Source organism: Pollachius pollachius (genome assembly GCF_949987615.1).
Source record: "Pollachius pollachius genome assembly, chromosome: 1".
Taxonomy (NCBI): domain Eukaryota; kingdom Metazoa; phylum Chordata; class Actinopteri; order Gadiformes; family Gadidae; genus Pollachius; species Pollachius pollachius.
In genome coordinates, this window is record NC_136934.1 from 20,019,638 (window position 1) to 20,035,255 (window position 15,618).

At 48.9% G+C, this 15,618-nt stretch overlaps 1 protein-coding gene across 1 annotated transcript in view; it reads right to left on the minus strand.

Moving 5' to 3' along the window:
* Positions 1–260: 260 nt before the first annotated feature.
* The window catches only part of LOC307082634 (transmembrane protein 132C), a gene marked incomplete at both ends in the record, with an annotated part of 29,972 nt that continues 14,614 nt past the window's right edge, over positions 261–15,618 (minus strand). Inside the window, 6 exons of the mRNA XM_079746267.1 lie at positions 261–1,613; positions 1,886–2,077; positions 2,686–2,950; positions 4,759–4,964; positions 8,844–8,987; positions 12,218–12,416. Of these exons, the coding sequence (XP_079602393.1) occupies positions 261–1,613; positions 1,886–2,077; positions 2,686–2,950; positions 4,759–4,964; positions 8,844–8,987; positions 12,218–12,416 (2,359 nt within the window). The remainder of the gene's footprint in view (positions 1,614–1,885; positions 2,078–2,685; positions 2,951–4,758; positions 4,965–8,843; positions 8,988–12,217; positions 12,417–15,618) is intronic.

Consider the following 15,618-nt stretch of genomic DNA (forward strand, 5'->3'; position numbering starts at 1 on the left):
ATGTGGTGCCTTAAAGCAATGTGCACAGAAGTAGTTCCACAAGCCTAGCAGTCCGGGGAGTACAAACACGTGCCCCGGTTGACAGTATTCACAATGATAAACAGTGCATTTACAGTGGATAAAGGCCTTGGTAGGTAATGCAATTAGGCCCATGTGCCTTGCGACATCACCATTTTCAACAACAAAGCAAAGGCATTGAGGTGATCAAAGCCGCATTTCCTCCAGGTGCATACGAGAGGTCTGATGGTCTTTATTGGTCATCACAGCTGGTCCTCAGGCTCTGTGACCGGCACTTGGGGATGCTGCTTGTCGTGGCTGCTCTCCTTCCCCACCCAGTGGATGCCCTGGTGGCCGTTCTGCTGCGGCGAGTGCTGGCGCTCCAGCGTGGAGAAGGTGGTGAACTGGACCCTCTTCCTCTTGCTGGTGGGCGAGTGCAGGGAATCGCCCCCGAGGTGCTTGTTCCGCATTGGCCCCCCGCACCCGGGCGGAGGGGAGTCTGTGAGCGAGGCCAGGCAGCTGGGCCGCCTGGACAGGGAAGCCGTCTTGTCGGGCCCAATGTCCATCACCGTGGTGGCGGTGTGGTTGTCCTGCTGCAAGGGGCTGCCCGGCACGCTCATCACCAGCTCGGCGTCGGTGCCCAGCCACACCCAGTCGTGCCGGTGGCCCGTGGGCTCCGGGCCGTGGGAGGGTGGCTTCTTGTGCCTGAACTTCACCACGTATGAGATGCAGTTCCCCAGAAACACCAGGATGGCCAAGCAGAAGACCCCCAGCAGGGCGTACATGCCGATCTCCAGGTCTGTAAGCGGCCTGTTGACCAGGACCTCCTCCCCGCCTATCGCCACCCCGGGCCCCTGCCCGGGGGCCCCCGCTTGGGGGGTGAAACTGTGGTAGTTGACCAGGTTCCCTGGGGCTTTCACCGTGCTGCCCAGGCCCACGGCCCCCGTGTCCTCGGCCTGGACGTCATCCGAGTCGTCGGCCTTGCGACCGGGGCTGCTCACCACGCTAACTGGGCTGACGGGGCCACCGGGACCCCTGGGACCCCCGGGGATCTTTGGTCCGCTGGTCTTCCCCACGCCACCCAAACTACCGCTGGTGATGATGGTGCGCTCGGCGGGTCTGACGGTGGTCACTTTCTGCTTGGCTCGTTCCTTGCGGCCCGATACTGTGTTGCCAGTGGTCGGGGGGTCCTGGGACGGCGGCTGACGCTTCCAGTCACTGTTGAGCTCCTCCCCGTCACTGCCGTAGTCGCTGCCTCCGTCCTCACCTCCGTCTCCACCTCCGTCTCCACCGCGGCTGCTGCTTGCGTTGGTGCCGGTGATGGTGCTCTCCGGCTGAAGGCCTCCGCCCTGGAACTTGACCCTGAGGCTGCCCTTGCCCAAGGCGATGATGCTCTTCCTCTTGGACTTCTGGCAGGCCTCGCAGATTGACATCTCGACCTTGACCAGCAGCCCCTGACCCTCCCCCTCCGCTACCACGACCGGAGGAGAGCCCTGCACCGACGCCACCCCCGCGTTCAGGGAGCTGACGGTCAGCAGGTAGGAGGCAGCGTCGTAGATGTCCAGGGGAGTCTGGGAGCCGTCGCTGAACTGCAGCCAGGTACTGACCAACGCTTCCTGGATCAACACACAGGAGAACCGAGCACTCAGTGAAGAGCAGACATGTTGATCAATGTATATTAATGTATGCTTTTCGTTGCACGCTTTCATCTGAAGAAATCTTTGCAAAGGGGGATTCAAACGCCTAACCCTGGCAGTATTAATATCGTGCTTTGCTAGTTGAGCTGGACAGGCACAGCTATCTAGCTGTCTATGTGTTTGGTCATCTTCTGAGCTACTTGTTACTAGTTTGATGTGAGACATGCAGAATAACGGGGGTTGGATGGTACCTGCTTTGGGCTCTGCAGAAGCTCCTGGCTGGTGGTGGTGGCAAGGATGGCTCTGTTGCTCCCCTGACTGAGCTGCAGGGCCATGGACAGACCCGCCACCATCTGGACCCCCAGCTCCGTGAGGCTCACTTTGTCGTCCACCACCGTGATAGTCTGCTTGGCCAGTATTGCGTCTGAGAGCGGAGAAAATACCTGTTCGGAAACATAACGGAAACAGTGTCAGGCCAGTGTCTTATTTTAAATTGAGATTTGCAGTCTTGAACACAGTATTTGTGCACAGGGTGAATAAACTGTAACCCACTGAATGCTATGCATGTTGAGATTGACCAAAATAAATCCATCTATGTAACGTAGCTAGTGTATCCTCGCAAAAATACAGTCATCACTTAACGTGGCATCAGTAAGTGTTGCTTACTTGAGGAGGCTTCCTAAGCTAACTCCGTACTAACGTTGTTGAAACGGAGATAAATGAACGCTGGTACGGTGCCATTTAAAGGGGTGATATTATGCCACCAGGTGTGATTAGCCATTACAAGCCGAAAATCTGCCCTTCCCTGTCCCTTAGTGACGTAACAAGTGGGAGTGTCCACCTAGATGTATGCTGGATGCTCAGTCTACCAGCCTGAGCAGTGTACTTTAGCAAATGTTGCTACAGTAAATACATCTAGGTAGACCCTGCAACTTGGTATACTTGTGATGTCACTAAAACAAAGGGAAAGGGCAGATAATGGCTAATAACACCCACACCTGGTGGTCTAACCTAGCCCCTTTACACCATCTTCCCGGTGATCCGGGGTTACCTGGACAGAGGTGGTCCCGAGGTCTCGTCCCGACAGCACCCTGCCGGCCTGCAGCCGCGCCACACTGGGGTCCTCCACCTTCAGGAAGTAGCGCACCAGCCCCGTGACGTCCACCTGCCAGTCGGAGCCCAGGAAGTAGGCCTTGGGGTCACGGGGGTCCTCCTGCTCGGCCGTGAAGTGGGTGAGCACCCGCACCAAGGCGTGCTGGAACTGCAGCATGCAGCCTTTACCCTTCCTGTCCTCCTCCTCGCTGCTCCAGCCGGGCCTGGGGGGAGAGAGGAGCCTGGGGGTTACTGGGGGGAGAGGAGCCTGGGGGGGAGAGAGGAGCCTGGGGGTTACTGGGGGGAGAGGAGCCTGGGGGGGAGAGAGGAGCCTGGGGGTTACTGGGGGGAGAGGAGCCTGGGGGGGAGAGAGGAGCCTGGGGGTTACTGGGGGGAGAGGAGCCTGGGGGGGAGAGAGGAGCCTGGGGGTTACTGGGGGGAGAGGAGCCTGGGGGGGAGAGAGGAGCCTGGGGGTTACTGGGGGGAGAGGAGCCTGGGGGGGAGAGAGGAGCCTGGGGGTTACTGGGGGGAGAGGAGCCTGGGGGGGAGAGAGGAGCCTGGGGGTTACTGGGGGGAGAGGAGCCTGGGGGGGAGAGAGGAGCCTCGGGGTTACTGGCGGGAGAGGAGCCTGGGGGGGAGAGAGGAGCCTGGGGGTTACTGGGGGGAGAGGAGCCTGGGGGGGAGAGAGGAGCCTGGGGGTTACTGGGGGGAGAGGAGCCTGGGGGGGAGAGAGGAGCCTGGGGGTTACTGGGGGGAGAGGAGCCTGGGGGGGAGAGAGGAGCCTGGAGGTTACTGGGAGGAGAGGAGCCTGGGGGTTACTGGGGGGAGAGGAGCCTAGGGGGGAGAGAGGAGCCTGTGGGTTACTGGGGAGAGAGGAGCCTGGGGGTTACTGGGAGGAGAGGATCCTGGGGGTTACTGGGAGGAGAGGAGCCTGGGGGGGAGAGAGGAGCCTGGGGTTACTGGGGGGAGAGGAGCCTGGGGGGGAGAGAGGAGCCTGGAGGTTACTGGGAGGAGAGGAGCCTGGGGGTTACTGTGTGTGTGTCTGGGGGTTACTGGGAGGAGAGGAGCCTGAGGGGGAGAGAGGAGCCTGGGGGTTACTGGGAGGAGAGGAGCCTGGGGGGAGAGAGGAGCCTGGGGTTACCGGGTGGAGGGGAGCCTGGGGGTTACTGGGAGGAGAGGGTCCTGGGGGTTACTGGGGGGAGACAAGCCTGGGGGTTACTGGGTGGTTGATGCATAGCCAGAAGGATCTGGGTTCAAACCCCACATGACCCACATGACCCACGTCTACCTCAAGGCCGCCCCTCCCTCACTACCAGATCATTAAGGATGTCCAAACAAGAAGCAGTGTGAGTCGCTATGGGTATAAATGTTTGTTGACAGTAGATGACAAATACATTTTTTATTTTTGGTCTAGAAAGCCCAAATGTATTTACTTTCTGTATGAAGCAAATACATTTGCTTCGTACAAAAATAAAAGGATAAAAATTTGATTATAATAGTATACTGTCGACCTCTCAGGAAAGTAAAACACTCAAACCCTGCAGAGAAATAGAAATAGAAGATAATACAATAGAAGCAATCAGGTCACACCGTCGGCAGTGCAGTGTGATGTGTAGCACTCTCATCACTGCACTCAGTCTCTTTGCTTGATGGGGTTGTTGTTGTGAGTTATGTAATGGCATTAAAGGCCTAAGCCTTACAGCAATATGATTTTTACCAGGAAAATGGGTCTGGATGCAAAAATATGAATGGGTGCTGCTTTTAAAAATGTCTTCTGCTTGTGCAAGATTGAAAACCGGGATCAGACCAGGGATGTGTTTGTGTGATTGTGTTTTTGTGAGTGTGTGTGTGTTTGTGTCTGCCTTTGAATGTATAAATGTGTGTGTGTGTCTATAAAGTATTAATGTGTGTGTGTCTATAAAAGTATCAATGTGTGTGTCTATATATATGTGGGTTGTGAGTGTATATGTATGTGTATGTGTGCGTGTGCGCGTCCGTGTGTGTGTGGAGGGGGGGGGGAGTCGCGTCTTACCGCTTTGACGTGACGATGGGAACCCTCCAGCTCTTGATCTGGCTCAGCTCCGTGTCGGACACCTCCATCTGCAGCGGCAGCCGTGGGATCCACACGTTGAGCTCCAGCTGAGCGCTCAGGAAGCTGTAGGTGAAGTTCACCAGCATCCTCACCTTCCCGCGCATCTCTTTACCGTTCACAAACACGTAGTCGCATCTGTCCGACACCTGGGGCGGGGGGGGGGATTGATGGAGCGTCCACCAGTCAGCAAAAAAAACAACTCTGCTCCCGTTCGGATTCCTCCGAGACAACATTACAACTCTGTAATTATTCCTGGAAATGTACTTCTCTATAAACAACCTTTATGAAACTCTAAATCAGGATACTGTCAACTCAAGCAATGTCAGTTATCTAACCTAGGACAGAAAACAGCAAATATTCAGATACGTCGCCGTTTTTGTTAACAAATAGACCAGCAGTTGAGCCATAAATTCCTTTCACAGGGGTTTTGGTCTCCATGACTCACAATGTAATATCCGTTGGCTGTAATAAACAGCCCAAGATAATCACAGACGTGGAGGTTTTTAGAAGAGGCTGCATCGCAGTATTATGTAAATGAAAACACCTCTGCGTTGCCATGCTTGACATCAATCCTTCACATACAAGTGCATTCATTACCCTGTAATTCCAAAGGTAACCTTGGCAAGTTTTCAGCAGCTCTGATCCTGAGTTCTCACTGAGACCCAGAAAGACGTGAGTCATTCTACACGCTCAGTACCGCCACAGACGGACCCCACCGCATCGCTGACAGGGCAGTGAGATTTCACTCCCTGGCCCCTTTGTGAGTGCGCCAGGCAATGTAGAGGAAAAATAAATAGTAACTTTGACACACCCAAGGAGGTATGCAAATACCAAATAGATTGGCACGCTTATTCATGTGAGAGTGACCATGATAGGAGCATATCTCACATGTAGGAGAAAGATGACCTCCTATCGTGGTCACTCTTTCAGTAGCTTGCTCCTATCGTGGTCACTCTCACATGAAGGAGAAAGAGTGACGTCCTATCGTGGTCACTCTTTCAGTAGCATGCTCCTATTGTGGTCACTCTCACATGAAGGAGAAAGAGTGACGTCCTATTGTGGTCACTCTTTCAGTAGCATGCTCCTATCGTGGTCACTCTCACATGTAGGAGAAAGAGTGATGTCCTATGGTGGTCACTCTTTCAGTAGCATGCTCCTCTCGTGGTCACTATCACATGTAGGAGAAAAAGTGATGTCCTATGGTGGTCACTCTTTCAGTAGCATGCTCCTATCGTGGTCACTCTCACATGTAGGAGAAAGAGTGACGTCCTATGGTGGTCATTCTTTCAGTAGCATGCTCCTATCGTGGTCACTCTCACATGTAGGAGAAAGAGTGACGTCCTATGGTGGTCACTCTTTCAGTAGCATGCTCCTATCGTGGTCACTCTCACATGTAGGAGAAAGAGTGACGTCCTATGGTGGTCACTCTTTCAGTGTAGCTTTCAGTCACGTGGTGCAGCGGCCCTAATCCTTGTGTCATCGCTGCTCTGCTCTTCTCAGTGAATATTCATGTTTTCCTGGCCCATATGCAACTTGAAGTAGCACTTATGCATCTTCTCTCTTTATTATTTTTCATCTAATCATCCGTTGATAGTGAGATGGTCCAGAGTGCTCTTGCCTGGGTTCAGAGAGGACTAAGTGAGCTGTTCCGTCTCTGAGACCTTCTGCTCAGCCCCAGCTGAGGTCTCCTAAAACCCTAAGTCAATAAGAGGCTCAGGAGGCTACAAGACGGCTGGGCCTCACAACGCTAGAATCAAATATCCTGGTTTATTGGGATCAGCGCCGATGGGGCCCAATGAGATGATTGCATCTCTCTCTCTGTCACCTGTTTTGTTCACTTCCTCAGACCTAGTAGTCCCCCACAACCTCATAACTCACTCTGATTCAAGAAGATAGGCTGAATTGGCTTCCAGATAAATCCACTCCATCCATCAATATGTGGTCTGACAGTTGTCAGTGGCTCTAACAGAGAGAGAAGATATCAGAATCAAGCTGTTAAGGAGATTATGAGGTCTTTTGTGATTGAGGCGGATACTCAGCCCTGCAAACATACTAAGCGCTAAGCTTAGAACAATACAACAAAAGGGCCGCACATTTAATGGTAACGGAGAACTGTGGCCCGCTTTCTGCCCCTGAGCATAATCCCTTGTCCTGCATTGTACATGTTTAACGTCCTATGTGCCTTTGAAACTTCCCGCATGTTGGTATCTGTGTGGATCTCTTACTATGAGACATCCTATTTTTAATCCAAACAGAACTGTAAATTACACGCATCACCAGAGACATCTGCTGTTTGTGTACTCGACTCGCATGCATTGTTGTCGGGCGATGATGACCACGTTTATAAGCATACGCAGCCATTACTAGGGGCTGTCTTTGTTCTTTAGTTTTGCTGCTTTGTTGTGATCATTATTCGAGTCACACTTCTAACCTTGAGTATACACATCCACACGGTGTGACCTCAACACACCCTGGACTCAGGACTCTCCCTGCAACCTCCAATTCATCAGTAAACAAAAGCCTGCTTATTCCGGGCTGCCCCCCGGTTCGCGGGCTAACATGGCGAGGCAGAGACTCACAGGAGGAGAGCCAGGCGCCCGGGCGCTGGGTGTGGAGGTCATACCTGGGGAGCTGCTCCTACCCCAGCCCCCTCATCACCGGCGGGGAGGCTGACAGAGAGGTTCGCGCCAGGGTCAGACACATCGCTTGTATTGCCACGCGGACAGAGAACATGAAGGAGGTGGGAGGGTGACTTTGGCACAACTTATTTGCTCTCTCCCTCCCAACACTCTGGGCCCTCTGCGTCGAGGATTATCATACTATGAGTCCAAATTGTATGTTTAGTCAGAAGCATCGGTTGAGGGCAGATGCACAGGACATTATTTTATTTGTCCCCACTAAACCTAATTTAAAGGACTAATAACTCATCAAGCACCATTGGACCATAGGGATATTTGCTCATACATACTCAGCTACTAGGAAGCACAGCTGGTTGTAATTCCTAGAAGAGACTAGCCAGGAATTGGTGAAGGCTAAATCTGAGAAATGGCTTAGCTTTTAAATTAAGTTGAGCTGTAAGACTTGACACCAGCATCCTGGAAAAACTCCCTTTGTCCCGATTCCAATTGTACATTTAAGAAGGAAACACTGTGGACGGATGATGTGTGTGGATGATGGCCTGGCCTGGCCTGATGGTGCGTTTTATTATCCATCCGTCTCGGAGGTCCGAGGACGTTGCCTAGCGACACGCATGAACACGCCCCTTTTCCTCGGACGGCGAACTTGCTTGCTCAGATGAACTCAGAGGAGGCCTAGCAAGGATTCCGAGACAGAATTCAAGATGGCTGCGCCCAGTGTGACTTGAAGTATGAACTGTTTTCATTGTGTTTGGACCGCTTTGGTGGTTTAAATGGCAATTTCAATCACTCGCATTACTGCAATACCTTACTGCGTCCGTATCTCTGCCTATGGCCTATAGCCTACTTATTTTGGAGCGCCTGGTACTCTGCCAATCCTACCGCGACAACAGCTTTCTGGGTGGCGTCCATGTTTTTCTCCAATGACCGAGCGAAACATAATAAAACGATTGAAGGGTGGGCGTGACGTTACATCCGAGGTCCGAGTCGGTTCGCAGAGAATACTAAAACGCACAATGAGTCAGACTGATTGGACTCTGGGGCTGAGTGAGGCTACACACCTGTTGCACATTGATTGCTCAATGTGCAATCGGTTAAAAAAGCCATCAACACACACACACACACACTCAGAGCGAGATCTCCTGCATGGCAACACAGAGCACCAGGCCAATTATCATTATTCCAAATTACAATAAACCGGCTGCAACACCAATGCCCTGCGTCCTTTGTCTGGAGGAGCCTAGTAAAGGGCACCTCTGTGGAGGGTGGCGTGTAGCACAGGCCTGGCTACAAAAGCTACAACTGACACTCAAAATACCATCAGAAGAGGGGAAGCTAGAGGGCGCGGTTAATGATGCTGCGGGTGGGACGCAGGGGCCGAGCTCGTACCTTGAGGACGTCTTCATCGGTGGAGCTGCAGTCGGTGTAGTCAGACACGTCGGTGATGACTCCGTCCTCCTCCACCGCCACCGTCCTCACGGGCATCACCACCTTCTTGCCCGTCAGCATGGCCGTGTTCAGGATCTCCGTGTCCTGCGGGCCAGAAAGCCAACGCTTGAGGGGACGCTCAACAAGAGAACTGACGTTGAGTCTATGATGCTGCTTATTGATATCGAGGCTCCAAAACCAGCTCTTATCCTAAAAGACAAGCATTGATCATAACAGGAGGAAGTGCTGATTCCCCCTGTCATTAACTAAGAGAACCAACATGAAGAAACACAACACCATACAAACACTTGACACTCGACACACTGCATCGATACAGAAACAAGGAAAAGAGCTAACACCAGCAGAAAGAGGAAGTCTCCCATTCGATATTGGACTGTATCAATGTACACACACTGCATTAGCAGGACAAATCATTCCATGGCAGCAAATAGTCTTCACACACATAAAAGCCCAGGAGGTGGAAGCATATTGCCGTCTTTGTGCGGAGATGGTTCAAAGGAGAGTTCACAAGGCCATGGTTTAGTTCACCATGAGTAAAACAGGAGCTCAGGATGGATTCTGCTTATGCCTCGCTTTTAAGATGTTCAGATAAATAGAGCCGCGAATCATCCAATTAAATCCCTACTTCCATCCCGTGAGCCTCTTATCACCGCAGTCGTTGGAAAAGATGTGCAATTTCACTTTCCTGTCACTTAGTTTTCCTTTAACATTTATTGCATGAGGCATTATCTTTTCTTACGCTGTTTTGATGTGGAAAATATTGTTTATCTATTTTGAGACGTTTGTCAGATGCTCTTGACCTTTTCTGTGAGATACAGATCTGAAATAGATATATTGTGTATTATACATCTATTGCATATGTATGTATTTTGTTTGCTCACTGCAGAACAAATTCTCGCCCTCTGGGATTAATAAAGTTTTTATCTTATCTCTCGCCTTGATCACATCAGATATAAACAGATTTATTTGATAAACACATTTGCTTTGGTCGTGCTGTCCTGTGGCATTTATCCATGTGAGACCACTGTGTGTGTGTGTGTGTGTGTGTGTGTGTGTGTGTGTGTGTGTGTATGTGTTTGTGTGTGTGTGTGTGTGTGTGTGTATGCGTTTGTGTGTGTGTGTGTGTGTGTGTGTTTGAGTGCATGTGTGTGTTGTGTCTGTGTGTGTGTGTGTGTATGTGTTTGTGTGCGCGTGTGTGTATGTGTTTGTGTACGTGTGTGTATGTATGTGCGCGCATGCATGTCTGTGTGCGTGCATGTGTGTGTGTGTGTGTGGGTGTGTGTGCGTCTTTGTGTCTGTGTGGCTGTGTGTCTGTGTTCGCGCGTCTGTGTTTGTGTGTGTGTGCGTGTGTATGGGCACTCCTGTGTGCATCAGAGTTTAGTGCAGGCCAGCCTAGGCTAATTCTAGGAGTAATCCGTCATGTGAAATTGAATGAGTCGACTTGCCTCAAAAGTGAGCAAATCAACCAGATGGTGACCGTGCTACTCTCTTCTAAAGACATACATGTAGAAATGATTGTTTGGTCTTGTCAGTACAGTCAGGCTTGTAATCCCCTTGCTGTAGACCCTCTGATGAGCAGCTTTAGCCCTGGCAGATATTGAACAGGCAAATCTATATATATTAAAAATAGAGTGATCCGTCAGTGCTAATGTCACTCTTGGCCAACCATCAAATGTTCTGATGCTAGCCTTCAGTCCTGAGGTCATCTTTTAATCCAACCACCATGTCATATACCCAAATCAAATCAGAGCAGGGTGTGTGTGCGTGCCTTTCCACATTATATGAGGCTTTCCCGCCTCGTCATGGTAATTCACTGCGCCGCACGGCAAAAAAGGTCAGCAACTCGTCTCAGGAGGAGCCTCATTTACATGTGTGCTTTAATAGAAACACAACAAACCACACGTTACCTCTAATGCTTCACAGACCACCTCAATGTAACGCCACGCTACTTCATGAAATCTATGTTCAAGTGGTTAGCCCTGCACAGGTCACCACGTTCAGGGCTGGCCTCATGATGGATTCACAGGGCTCCATGGAACATGGCTGCATGTAAGATGGCTGCTGCTGCTGCTGCAGCTGCTGCTGGCAGTGCTTGATGAAGAGATCCACAGGGCATCGGAGAGAAGCCAGGTTCAATACAACACAAACCCACAAGCCACAAGAGGGAACATGTGTTCCCTCTTGACTAAACACGGGGTCCGTGTTTAGTCAGTAATATGCTGGCACGTGGCTCAGGAGGTAGAGCGGTAACCGGGAGGTTGCTAGTTTGATCCCCGGGTTCCTCCTAGCTGATTGTCCATGTGTCCCTGAGCAAGGCACCTAACCTTAACTGCTCCTGGCGACCTGGCTGTCGCATGCGTGGTTGACACCACCATTGGTGTGTGCATAAATGGGTGAATGTTAGGCAATATTGTAAAGAGTGGCCACTGGTTAGAAAACATCATATAAATGCAGTCCATTTACCATTTAATATGTAGATTATGGACATATTATATATTGGCTTTGTGTGGTAATGAACAATTGAGAGAAGCATGTGGTTTCGATTGGAGGTAAATAATAGAGAGTGTTGCACTGGGACCGAGCCACACTGATGAAAAGAAACTTCTTTTAAGGGCACGTCGGCCAGCGAAATATTTGATTTAATATTAGAGAATGATCATGGGAAAGTACAGGCAGCAAAGTTACCAAGGATACAATCAGTGAGACAATGGGTGAACAAGATTCTTATAGGGAAACGTTTGCATTGTGGGTAGGGAATACACAGGTAAGTGGGAGTGACAAGAGAGTTTGGATGGCGGGAGAGGCCAATTTAACTGCAATACACTATGGGGAAGTGGACATGTCTGCAAGTCTGCAAGCATGGCTGCAAGAAGGTTAAAGGAATCTACATAACAAAGAAGTCAGTCGACAGTATCAGACATAGTGGCTCAGTGGGAATGCAAATGTGAACTTCCTTAGCCTCTCTCAGTTAGAGAGGGGAAGGGATGCATCTTAAGATACAGGGAGAATGTATACAGTTCCTTTTAATGTGAATAGTAATTATATAAACAAGGTTAATATAATTTGTATACGATTGTATATTATAGTTAGGATTGATATTTCCACGCCACACACATAACGCATCAGCTAGCTGCCAGTCAGCAGAACAAGGTGACCCTCCCTGCCCGGGAAGGAAGGAATCTACTGAAATAACATGACAATCCAAACAGACCCATTCAGACTTCTGTTCACACACACACACTTAGAAACTAGACTCTACAAAAAAAAACAACTAAAATGCGTCACAACACTACTCCGATTGTACGTTGGCTCACCATGACAAGAGGAGCCAGCCCCACAAAGTCCCTCTGGGTGGTGTAGATCCTCATGGCTCCCTCCGTCTTGGCCCCCTGGTCCTGGGAGGTCGGGGGGAGCTCCAGCTTCCAGACGATCACCTGGCTGTCCAGTGGACTGCTGAGCTCCTCCACCTCAAAGTCCATCTGGAGCACCTCCAGGAGACTGCTGTCCAGCCTGCTTAAGGAGCACACACACACACACATGAACAAACACACGATCACACACACACACACACACACAAACACACACACACACACACACACACACACAGAAACACACAATCACACACACGCAAACACAGACACACAAACACCATGATAGTTGGACTTCACTGAGGTAGTGTGATGCTGCGCTGTAGTTTTAATGTTGCACGCCTTTCTCTTTCACACACACACACACACACACAAATATCACAGAAGCTTGTCTGAATTTTGGCTGCACTGTTGGACAAGCTAAACGCTAACCCTGATCAGCACATTATTTTAGTTTGATTCAGTTTTTTTATTATATTATGCAATTTATTTGTACATACACAATTATATACTCTCTCTTGCTAACCAATCAGGGCGTCTGTAAACAACAAACCAACCAAAAGTCGGACAAACAAACAATCAAACATTGGTAAACAACTGGGCAGAAACACGACCTAGTTGACATATTTAGCGTTCCTTTCAACATGCCGTTGTTGTCAAAGCTAATAGAGAACTGTGGGGGGGGGGGGTCTTTATCAAAGCACTGCCCCCCGATAGGGTGATTATTTCGCACCAGTGTCATTTAATTCTGTCTGACCGCGTTATGTTCGAGTGGAGATAATGACTTTGTTGGGCGTGACCAAGAAGGTGAGACTGGCTGTGAATACCAAATGAATGAGGACCAGGGCAGAGCGGTGTGATCATGTGTGAGAGGGCTGATTCATTAGGTGGGGCGATCTAGCCGGACTCATACACAATCCTGCCCTGTCCACCACGGCCAGGGCAGCACTCAGAGTTAGCCTTGATCTGTGAACTTCCTTTTATCAACACAAGCAGGTGCTTCGGTGTGTGACCTCGCACCGGTTTTTAGTATGACTATCCAATGAGAGTGTGTGTACTGGAAAAACACTACTGTTGTTCTGTTGTGGCCAACAGTATCATTTCCCAAGCTTCCTTTCCAGAGTAAAGACAAACTAATCTTAATCCAGCAATGGCTCATCCACGTATGTATCTGTTGTTTGAGGGGGTGTGTCCGCATGGGTTGAAATAAGAGATTGGGTCAGGTTATGAAAATGGCAGACTAGTTTTGAGTGGGATAGGTTATGACATAGGTACTGTCACCGATTTCCAACTCTGTGGAATTAGTAGTTGGGTAGAGAAGGTCATCTCAGAATCTCTGAGATGAAACCCAATCACCTCTAAAATGTTGTGGCACACGTTTTTTTTCTCTGTATGTTTTGAAAGTTGAATAGCATTCGGATAAAACAATCATGCTCATATCCAGAAGATTGACAACGCCATAGCAGAATTTCTGAGACTGCATACCGCCGGGAAACCAGAAAGTGTGAGGGAAGGAGTCACGTTGAATATTAATCTGCTGTCTGATTTGTAAGACTATGCTCTCGTAAATGTTTTACCAGGAGCTGGACTGCATGGCATGTTAACCGATGTTTTGAAAAAACATTCCTCATTATCTTAAGATATATGGTAAAATATGTGCTTCTTCAATTTACCAAAAGGAGCATTGTGTGGTTGTGTATGTTTGTATGTGTGTGTGTGTGTTTGTGTGTGTGTGTGTGTGTGTGTGTGTGTGTGTGTGTGTGTCTATACGTATGCGTGTTTGCGTATGTATATGCGTGCTTTTTTGTCTGTTTGTGTGCGCTATATTTTATGAGTGCCTTGTGTCTGTGCAGAAATAGGTCATGTACTGAATATGTTAAATTGACCAACCCATTTTTCAGTACACGATTCTATATTTCAACACCAATAAATAACACTTTTAAGTTTCTGTCCACACATTTTAGACAAAGTCCATTTAAATGTAATGTTTTCCTTCATAAGGACGTTTTTGTCATCTCAAGGAGCAGCAGTCTGTCTCAGGGGAGTGCTGGGGGCAAGACCAAGACCTCTGTAGCCCACTGTCAAGAGTGTTTAGTAAACTGTATTGAGTATTTAATTAACTATCTTGAGTATGAAGTAAACTGTATTGAGTATTAAGTCAACTGTATTGAATTTGAGGTCAACTGTATTGAGTATGAAGTAAACAGTATTGAGTATGAAGACAGGAGAATATTATTGAAACTGTAGCCTAAATTGTAATGAGAATTTAGGATACTGCATTGTTAAGTATTATGTAGAACTGTAAATATGAACGTCACCTACCAATACATCATGTTTGTCTTCAGCTTCAATCTCAACAATGTGATAAACCGTGCTGTTCTCATTCCAGTGCAAGACGGAATTGAATAATTAGAGAATCGTTCCATATTGACAACATAACGGTTCAACTGTCAAAACAAGACATGTTTGTTTCCCCTAAGCACGCCCTTATCCCTTAGAGCAGGCATTAACACAGATATTCACTTTAAGTCTGTATCTGTGGGATGATTGGGGGAGTTCCATCACCACCAAAGCCCTCTGTCGATTTCAGAAGACGAATTGACTGCAGGAACCTGTCTAAGCCGTGCTGAACCTCCTCATGAAGTGGCTCCTTTAAAGGCTCCTGGTGGCGGAGGATAAAGCAGCTTCAGTGTTTACAAGCACATCACGGTTGGTCCCCACAGACACAGAAGTGTAGAAAAGGAGTAGGAAATCTGCAAGGTGGAGTGAGGACTGAAAGACTTGGCAGGGGCTCTGTGTGTCCCAACATTTTGAGAGGATTACCAAAGCCAACTCTGAATGGGAAAAAATATGTTTAAGTTGAGATAAACAATGTTTTAATCCATGAGGGGTGGGGGGCTGGGGGCAGTGTTAGCACTCAATGGGGTCACATGTTAATAATGTTGACACAGGAATGCCACTGAGTTAGTCTCAGTTGGTTGTTGAGTGTCGTTGTAAGCGCAGAGACATCCACCATCAAACAGAAATCCATTCTGCATTGGGAATGTGCCTAATGTTAACTCATATCGTTCGGTTTTCTATCCGTTAGGACCAAGTGGGTGTTCCCGTGAATCAATGCTGCAATTCACACATCAATGCCGCAATAAACTGTAATCATTTTGAGATTTGTCATCATTAATGACTTCAACCAGTTCCTCCATTCTCATCTAAACACAATATGAGTTAAGTGACATGGAAAGGACATTTATGTTACCCCTAAAGTGGCCATCTGAGTCTGAATTAAAATACGAAATTATATTATTATTTATTGTTTTTAAGGCATTTCACAGGAACTGCTGCGAAGATAT